Source organism: Neoarius graeffei, chromosome 18 (assembly GCF_027579695.1).
Source record: "Neoarius graeffei isolate fNeoGra1 chromosome 18, fNeoGra1.pri, whole genome shotgun sequence".
Lineage (NCBI taxonomy): Eukaryota > Metazoa > Chordata > Actinopteri > Siluriformes > Ariidae > Neoarius > Neoarius graeffei.
In genome coordinates this window covers 60859831-60869730 of record NC_083586.1, presented here as the reverse complement: position 1 = coordinate 60869730, position 9900 = coordinate 60859831, and the positions used below count along the sequence as shown (strand labels likewise).

General features: G+C 45.1%; 1 protein-coding gene across 1 annotated transcript; it reads left to right on the top strand.

Annotated features, from left to right (window-relative positions):
• Positions 1-2661: 2661 nt before the first annotated feature.
• Positions 2662-8436, top strand: LOC132866808 (uncharacterized). The gene is made up of 4 exons (XM_060899583.1): positions 2662-2727; positions 5652-6952; positions 7310-7442; positions 7531-8436. The coding sequence occupies exons 2-4, from the start codon at positions 5713-5715 to the stop codon at positions 7634-7636; spliced, it is 1479 nt and encodes a 492-aa protein (XP_060755566.1). The 5' UTR covers positions 2662-2727; positions 5652-5712; the 3' UTR covers positions 7637-8436.
• The last annotated feature ends 1464 nt before the right edge of the window (positions 8437-9900 follow it).

Here is a 9900-nt window from a genome sequence, read left to right as displayed (position 1 = left end):
GGCACCTCGAAAATCTGAGGGCTGTCCTTAGGTTGCTGAGGCGAGCAGGTCTCACAGCCAACCCGAAGAAGTGTGCGATTGGGCGGGTGGAAGTACGGTATCTGGGCTTCCACTTGGGCAATGGGCAGGTGCGTCCCCAAATTAACAAGACAGCAGCAATTGCGGGTGGCACGGTGGTGTAGTGGTTAGCGCTGTCGCCTCACAGCAAGAAGGTCCTGGGTTCGAGCCCCGGGGCCGGCGAGGGCCTTTCTGTGTGGAGTTTGCATGTTCTCCCCGTGTCCGCGTGGGTTTCCTCCGGGTGCTCCGGTTTCCCCCACAGTCCAAAGACATGCAGGTTAGGTTAACTGGTGACTCTAAATTGACCGTAGGTGTGAGTGTGAATGGTTGTCTGTGTCTATGTGTCAGCCCTGTGATGACCTGGCGACTTGTCCAGGGTGTACCCCGCCTTTCGCCCATAGTCAGCTGGGATAGGCTCCAGCTTGCCTGCGACCCTGTAGAAGGATAAAGCGGCTAGAGATAATGAGATGAGATGAGATGAGCAGCAATTGCGGCCTGCCCGAGGCCCAAGACCAAAAAGGGGGTGAGACAATTCCTGGGGCTGGCTGGCTATTATCGTAGGTTTATACCTAATTATTCGGACGTCACCAGCCCGCTGACTGATCTGACTAAAAAGGGGGCACCAGATCCGGTCCAGTGGACGGAGCAATGCCAGCGGGCTTTTTCTAAGGTAAAGGCTGCACTGTGTGGGGGGCCACTTTTACACTCCCCTGACTTTTCTTTCCCCTTTATGTTGCAGACGGATGCGTCGGACAGAGGGCTGGGGGCCATTTTGTCCCAGCAGGTGGAGGGGGAGGATCGCCCAGTCTTATACATTAATCGTAAGCTGTCGGTGCGTGAGGGGCACTACAGCACCATCGAGAAGGAGTGCCTGGCGATCAAGTGGGCGGTCCTCGCCCTTCAGTACTACCTGCTGGGACGCCCTTTCACCCTCTGTTTGGACCACGCGCCCCTCCAGTGGCTCCACCGCATGAAGGATGCCAACACGCGGATCACCTGTTGGTATCTGGCACTCCAACCCTTTAACTTCAAGGTGATCCACAGGCCGGGGGCGCAGATGGTCGTGGCGGACTTCCTCTCCCGTCAAGGGGGGGGGGAGTAGGCTGCAGGCCGGACAGTCGCCCGGCCTGAGTCGGGCGGTGGGGGTATGTGGCAGCGGGGGCGTGGTCAAGCATCGGTCTGTGACAGGAGGGCGGAGTCAGGGAAGGTAAGTGGCAGAATCACTACACCTGTCGTTAATTAATGTGTTTGTGTATCTTCCCAGTGACCGTGCCCTATTTAAGGAGAGAGAGCGAGAGCAGAGGGAGCTCTCTCCACAACTAGACGACTGATGTATGTGCGTGTCTGAGTGTGTGAGTGTAGATATAAGCTGAAAAGCTGAATAAAAACGAGTTTTGTGAATTCAGTTCTGTCCTGCCGTCCTTCTGTGCTCTACCCACCTACACGAACTGTCACACTATGTTTCCTGTCTTGCTTTTCCACTACAAATGCGGCTGAGTCGGGCTGAGCCATGCCGTGCTGAGTTGGGCTGAGTCGAGCTGAGCGGGGCTATTGAAGTTGCATTTCGACTACAACCGCGCTGAACCGTGCTGGCTGGAAGTGGGTGGACACATTGGGAGGAGTTAGCGAAAGTGGGTAGACGTCATGTGATGTCGTTAAGCAGCGCAAACAGTGACATCAGTGAGCTTTTAAGCGGTAGTCTCACGACCCGGATAGTAAACAATAAACATGGAGGACATGGAGTCGTTAGTGTTGCTGGTCTTGGTGCTGTGGCTTGTTGTCACCGACAACGCCAACAGATACTGGCAAGAGCGTATAGATGAGGCGAGTTGCATAAGGCTTCAGAAATTCTCGTAATTCGTAATTATTCTTATTCCGGGTTTACGGTGTTTACAGATCCCAGCGTGCTCGCGGGGCGTGTGTGGGCATGTGAGGACACTCCTCCTCACCAATCAGTGCACAGGGGAGTGTCTGCTCACGCCCCCAGCCTCACTCGGCTCGCTTTGGCTCGCTTCAGCCCCACTTCAAAACGGTGCGAGTTTTAGGGGCTAAGCAGGGCTGAAGCGAGCCGAGTTGTGCTGTTCTTTGGTAGTCAAAACGCGAGCCGTGTCGGGCTGAAGCGAGCTGAAGTGAGCTGAAAAAGGGTAGTGGAAAAGGGCCATATGTTTACCTGTTTACCGATCAACCAACCATTGCCTGCCTTCTGACCATGATTCTAGCTTCACAATTTGGCTCCGTTACTGTTTGCTCCCTGCTCTCTCCTGCAAATACATCTGTAAGTGCCTTGCACCCTGACACCAAGCTTAATCTCTGTACCACCTACGGTTCGGTCTGCATGATCAGTTTTAGTGGAGAAAAATAAGAAGAAAAGGATTAATTCTGAAAATAATTATTAACTTGGAAATCTGAGTACAGTATGAACTGGGAACTGGGTAAAGCTCTGTAATTACTTATGCAGCTCATTAAATATGTTGTGACTGTCTCACCTAAAAAAAACATTTTGGTAAACAGAGTTGCTGCGAGAGGCTCTGATCACTGCAAAGGGAGTGGCATTACTTTCACGTCTCCATTTAGTTCCTCTTTTGCTTTTTGCTTTGTAATGACATGCTATCATCTGTAATCTGATTTAGTCAGAGTGTATCACTCAAAGAATCGACACAGAGCATAAAGGTATGTGTGTGTGGTTTTGAAGAAGGCAACATATTAAATGCTAACAAATTATTCTTTTTGTGTTATAGTATTGGAGTGAAGAGAAATTACCTAATTTTTTAAAATAAATAAATAAATAAATATTAAGACTTTATCAATTATTAAACCATTATTGATCTGATTATCGTCAGAGATGCAGGCGACAGAAGGAATTAAAAGGCTACATCAGGGCTTGTAGTATTTTGGTTTCCAATTTTGTTTTACTGTGTTTTGTTCAAAAGACAATGCTGTGAACTGCATATATTTTCAAAATAGTAAGAAAGCACTTGTTCATGAATTGTCTGAGAAGCATTATTTAGTACTAATGAGCATAATTTTTTCACAAGTGTATTGCAAAGACTTTCAAATAAATGATCCCTTGAAAGGGCTCAATTATCCCCCGAAGGAGCTGATTTATTCCCACAGAGGACTTTTGTAATTGCAGACTGAGCAGATCGCTCAAAAGATTCCAACATTTTCTTTGCTGTCTTCTCGAGTTTTTGTTGAATGGCTGGAATTCTTGGCGTAAATATCTGCCAAAAAGCTCAAACCCCCCCCCCCCCCCCCAAAAAAAAAAAAAACCCTTACAAATCCTTTCATTTGACCTTTCAGAAGGACCAAACAAAAGCTGTGACAATCAAAAGGTAAATTTTCTTAAAATAAACAACACTTACTTGATATTGAATCAGTAGCCTTGGCGAACCACAAGGTGAATTTAATTTATCTTTTTATCTGCCAATTATTTTCTGATACTATGAAGTTATAACAAGGTTTCTCTGGTTCTGATTGGTTCCAAATTTTATCAAGAAGTAGAACAGGTAATCAAACATGATCAGGATAAGTGCTGATTGGTTACCAAGTTTCGCTATTGTTACACTCATTCTTACATTCTTATACTTGTTCTTGTGTACCTTTGATAATGTGATATCAACTGTTCATATCACGAGATCACAATTCACCGTTCTGATGATTGTGATGCTTATGCGTATGCGCAGTGCACTATTGTTACACTCATTCTTACATTCTTACAACACAATGACATGGTGGCTTCGCCTATAGTAACTTCACCTTTATGAGGCAGTAGCCACAAAATAGAAAAGCCCAAAGTACAAAGAAAGTCAAAACCAGAATCAGCAGAGCAATACCAAAAGACTTGGTAATTTTAGACACAAAGAACTGAGCATTTATTTCGCAGTGAACTGTGAGAGATCTGGTGATTGTGAACAAGTCCAGATGATTAGGACTCTGGAGATCATGAGCGGTGAGATGCAGGATGGGTGTTGTCATCCATGGTAGCCATATTTGGAAGCCGCTGTGAATTCTGGGAAGTGAAGTCTTGAGTATCTGTGAAGATACTCAGTCATCCAGGTACATAGTAATCTGTGGTTGGTAGAAGAGAGCAACTGGACTTGCTTGAAAAGTCTTGAAGATGTTTCGCCTCTCATCCGAAAGGCATCCTCACTTCTGTCTGTCTAATAGGGAGTATCAAGTATTTATCCTCTCATGGATCATAATAGAATCCGAATCAGAATGCTGATGGCTGCATTGTAGGTGGCTGATAGATGTCATAGACACCCACCTCTGTTGGTCGTTCCAATGGTGCGGGAGTATGAGAGGACTTCCAGAAAACTGGCAGACATCTTAGCCAGAGAGGATCGTTCATTTTTGTCAACCTGGAATGACCAACAGAGGTGGGTGTCTATGACATCTATCAGCCACCTACAATGCAGCCATCAGCATTCTGATTCGGATTCTATTATGATCCATGAGAGGATAAATACTTGATACTCCCTATTAGACAGACAGAACTGAGGATGCCTTTTGGATGAGAGGCGAAATGTCTTCAAGACTTTTCAAGCAAGTCCAGTTGCTCTCTTCTACCAACTACAGATTACTATGTACGTGGATGACTGAGTATCTTCACAGATATGTTTCTACACACTTTGGGATGAGTTCCCTTCGACTGGTGCGGGAGTATGAGAGGACTTCCAGAAAACTGGCAGACATCTTAGCCAGAGAGGATCGTTCATTTTTGTCAACCTGGAATGACCAACAGAGGTGGGTGTCTATGACATCTATCAGCCACCTACAATGCAGCCATCAGCATTCTGATTCGGATTCTATTATGATCCATGAGAGGATAAATACTTGATACTCCCTATTAGACAGACAGAACTGAGGATGCCTTTCAGATGAGAGGTGAAACGTCTTCAAGACTTTTCAAGCAAGTCCAGTTGCTCTGAAGTCTTGAGTGCATGCAGGCAAGACACAAACAGAATCTCAGAGGAAATATCAAAAAGGAAAAGTCCAAAATACAAACAAAGTCAAAATTAGAATCAGCAGAGTAATAACAAAAGGCTTGGTAGTGTTAGACACAAGGAAGTGAGTGTTTACTTCCCATTGAACTGGTGATTGGAGACCATGAGTGGTCCGGTACAGGATCGGTGCTGTCGTCCGTGACAGCCATATTTAGGGCCGCTGTGAATTGTGAGAAGTGAGGTCTTGTGTGCAAGTAGGTGCAGATGTAAGAATTATACAATATGTTGTTATAATAGTGAAAGTATTTCTCTTCAGAGGCACCATTCGAAGAAACCAAAGGACAAAACAGGAACAGAAAAACACAAAGGATATCAGATTAATTGTGACAGGTGTGTGCAATGTAGTCACACAGGTCACATTTATTATCTGAGCAGACGATTGCTTTGTAATGTAAGCAGGTGATACGCACTGACTCCGCTTTGGGGTCACAACCTGCAGGTTTACATTCCTGCCCTAGAACTGACTCTCTCACACGTTGACGGAAGTGTAATTGTTCTATAAATTTACTGATGAACTCATTTAAGTATGTAACCATTCAGGACCAGGTCACACCTGAGTTTACATTCCAGTGTTTAATTTTTCCCCAGGTTTCTCCACAGGCGCATCAGAATAAGTCCACGTTACTGACAGCCTCCACTTCCATACATCATGGCCGATGTAATCAATCAGCCTGGACCTCCACCTATGATTACTGAACCAACTGCACCTCCTGTAGCATACCAGCCTGCACCTGTGCCGGGACTCATTCAACCACCTCCACTTTCTGCAGTATACGAGCCTGAACCTCAACAAACTGTAGTGCTTGAAGCACCTACTACAGTATACCAGCCTGAACATCAACCAACTGTCGTGCTTGAAGCACCTACTACAGTATACCAGCCTGAACATCAACCAACTGTAGTGCTTGAAGCACCTACTACAGTATACCAGCCTGAACATCAACCAACTGTAGTGCTTGAAGCACCTACTACAGTATACCAGCCTGAACATCAACCAACTGTAGTGCTTGAAGCACCTACTACAGTATACCAGCCTGAACATAAACCAACTGTAGTGCTTGAAGCACCTACTACAGTATACCAGCCTGAACATCAACCAACTGTAGTGCTTGAAGCACCTACTGCAGTATACCAGCCTGAACATCCACCAACTGTAGTGCTTGAAGCACCTACTGCAGTATACCAGCCTGAACCTCAACCAACTGTAGTGCTTGAAGCACCTACTACTGTATACGAGCCTGAACATCAACCAACTGTAATATTTGAAGCACCTTCTGCAGTATACCAGCCTGAACTTCAACCAACTATAGTGCTTGAAGCACCTACTACAGTATACCAGCCTGAACCTCAACCAACTGTAGTGCTTGAAGCACCTACTACAGTATACCAGCCTGCACCTCAACCAACTGTAGTGCTTGAACCACGTACTGCAGTATACCAACCTGAACCTCAAGCAACTGTAGTGCTTGAAACACCTACTACAGTATACCAACCTGAACCTCAACCAACTGTAGTGCTTGAAACACCTACTACTGTATACGAGCCTGAACCTCAACCAACTGTAATATTTGAAGCACCTTCTGCAGTATACCAGCCTGAACCTCAACCAACTGTAGTGCTTGAAACACCTACTACAGTATACCAGCCTGAATCTCAACCAACTGTAGTGCTTGAAGCACCTACTACAGTATACCAGCCTGAACCTCAACCAACTGTAGTGCTTGAAGCACCTACTACAGTATACCAGCCTGCACCTCAACCAACTGTAGTGCTTGAACCACCTACTGCAGTATACCAGCCTGCACCTCAACCAACTGTAGTGCTTGAACCACCTACTGCAGTATACCAGCCTGCACCTCAACCAACAGTCATGACGAACGGTCCTGTGGGTAAGATTTCTCCTCCAGACTGTTGTAATTTACTGTGGCCTGTAAGAGTAACACATAAACACACTGGCAAACTGAAAACTCGAAAACATTACAAAACACGATGCGAAGAAACAGTGAAGATAGGAAAATCAAAAAGATGACAGCAAAACAAAAACAGGACAGTAAGACCACAAATTCAGGAACATACTGTATTAACATTAACTCAAAATGGAAATAGAAAGGGCGGGTCTGTGTTGAAAATCACTTGCTGTAATATTGTTGAAAAATGTGTGTGTGTGTGTGTGTGTCTGTGTGTGTGTGTGTGTGTGTGTGTGTGTGTGTGTGTGTGTGTGTGTGTGTGTGTGTGAATGATTCCAGTAATTCAGGCTCCTATGAAGTCTTTACCAGCAGCAACGAAGTGTGGTTTCTGCCAGACACAAGTTGTCACAATACCTGAACCCATCAATGGAAGCCTTATTTGGTTGATTTTCAGTTTGCTCTGCATCTTCTGGTAAGAGATCTTGCATTAAACTCTCTCTCACACACAGCTGACACACAAACACACACTGTTTTACACTTCCTCTGCCATCTCTCTGCAGCATATGGCCATTCTGCTTGATTCCTTTCTGCGTGAAGTCCTGCAAGGATGTCAGACACATCTGCCCTAACTGTAGAAACATCATCCATATCTACAAACGGATGTAAGATGTTTCACCTGGAGAACATCATAAACACAAATGAAGACTGTAAAAGAATTAATAATCTTGTTTTTTTCCTGAATACACTGTGTAATTAAGAAATGTAATTAGTTGTATCATTCTTTGGACCTTCATGTCTTTGGACTGTGGAGGAAACTGGAGCACCTGGAGGAAACCCACGCAGACATGGGGAGAACATGCAAACTCCACACAGAAAGGCCCCCATTGGCCACTGGGCTTGGACCCAGAACCTTTTGGCTGTGAAGCAACAGTGCTAGTCACTATACCACTATGCCGCCCTTGTTGATATTTTTGTTGAATAAATGGTTGGTGTTGTTTTGTTCAAGTATATTATCTTTATCTGTCAGTGCTGTATCAAGAAAGTAGAATATTTGCTTGTTTAAATATGTTGAGAAAAGTCTACAATTTCTATGGAATGCACTTATTTTTCCACACGACTGTATGACCTTATGAACAACTTATAAATATGAGCATCAGAGTTATTTCTGAACTCATTACAGTTTTAATGTGAAGTCTATTTTGTTGGCATTATCAACTGTTCAATGATGGAGACTGGAGTGCAAAACTGTTCATCGTAATTGCTGTTGTAAGCCATCTTCATGCTTTCTAATTGCAGTAATCTCATCGATCTTTAGGCTGAACAAGAAGAACACAAAATGGTTTTGTTACAGAACTGTCAAAACTATCAACACTGTAAATCTCCAGCATTTAAGGTTGGCTGGGCTGTAATCTCTGTAATATCTTCAGGTCAATGCTGCTAAGTGCCTGTGTAATAACATCTCAACCCTCAACCAAGGATACATTTGTCCCTCAAAATCACCAGCCTCAGCGGGCTTCTTCTTTGTGGAAAAATGAAGTGGCAGTCTTCAACCTTGCATAGATTATAGAGGACTTAACCAGGTCACTGTCAGGTATCCCTATCCTCTTCCTCTTGTTCCGTCTGCCCTAGAGCAACTTTGCTCTGCCAGAATATTTTCTAAACTTGTCCTGCGCAGCGCTTATAATTTAATAAGAATCAAGAAAGGAGAGGAATGGAAGACCGCTTTCAGTACAACCACTGGCCATTTCAAGTACCGAGTAATGCCATATGGCCTTTCTCCAGCTTTCAGTGTATCTCAATGTCTTATCAACAACATACTAAGGGACATGCTGGGAAGATTATTGATATTATTGCATATATCAATGACATTTTGATCTACTCCCTAGACAAGAAAAGTCATAAAGAACATGTCAGAGCTTTCCTCCAGCGCTTATTGACCAACCATTTCTATGTAAAGGCAGAGAAATGCGAATTCCACTGTCACCAAATATCCTTCTTGAGATACATCATAAGTTCAGAAGGAGTCAGCATGGATTCCTCCAAAGTTTCTGCAGTCACGTCTTGGCCAGTACCCATGTCAGTAAAAGAGCTTCAATGATTCCTGGGCTTCGCAAACTTCTACCGTCGTTTCATCAGAGGCTTCAGCATGATTGCAGCTCCCCTAACGGCCTTGTAACATCAACCAACTGTAGTGCTTGAAGCACCTACTAGTTCAAAACATACAGCGTGTGCTGCTTGACGCCCCCCTCGTCAGCCGCCAACCAGGGATGATCACACAGTTTCGGTGGCTAAGGCGGTACTGCCATCCCTGGCGCCACCAGCAGCTTCACGCCAAATATCCTTCTTGAGATACATCATAAGTTCAGAAGGAGTCAGCATGGATTCCTCCAAAGTTTCTGCAGTCACTTCTTGTCCAGTACCCATGTCGGTAAAAGAGCTTCAATGATTCCTGGGCTTCGCAAACTTCTACCGTCGTTTCATCAGAGGCTTCAGCATGATTGCAGCTCCCCTAATGGCCTTGTAACATCAACCAACTGTAGTGCTTGAAGCACCTACTAGTTCAAAACATACAGCGTGTGCTGCTCGACGCCCCCCTCGTCAGCCGCCAACCAGGGATGATCACACAGTTTTGGTGGCTAAGGCGGTACTGCCATCTCTGGCGCCACCAGCAGCTTCACGCCAGGTGGTTTCAATAGTTACACAGTACTATGTCGTGGTCATTACACTTCTGTTACGGGCTTTTGCCCATATCCAACTTGACCCCTGCTCCACTGTCACTTGCAGGCATTTCTTTGCTGACTTCAATTTACAGCCACCAAGGCCAAGGTAGGACAAAAACGTCATCATGGAGCAGCCAGCGAAGCCACGACAACCAACCTCAACTGGCCACACTGAACATTTCCAGTTGTTCTCAATACAGATGGCTCGAA

Excerpts from the sequence above, each read along its gene's own strand:
- LOC132866808 (XM_060899583.1), top strand. The coding sequence starts at position 5,713 with ATGGCCGATGTAATCAATCAGCCTGGACCTCCACCTATGATTACTGAA. Across the intron at positions 6,953-7,309 it reads CATGACGAACGGTCCTGTGG|TAATTCAGGCTCCTATGAAG; the intron begins GTAAGATTTCTC and ends GAATGATTCCAG. Across the intron at positions 7,443-7,530 it reads AGTTTGCTCTGCATCTTCTG|CATATGGCCATTCTGCTTGA; the intron begins GTAAGAGATCTT and ends ATCTCTCTGCAG.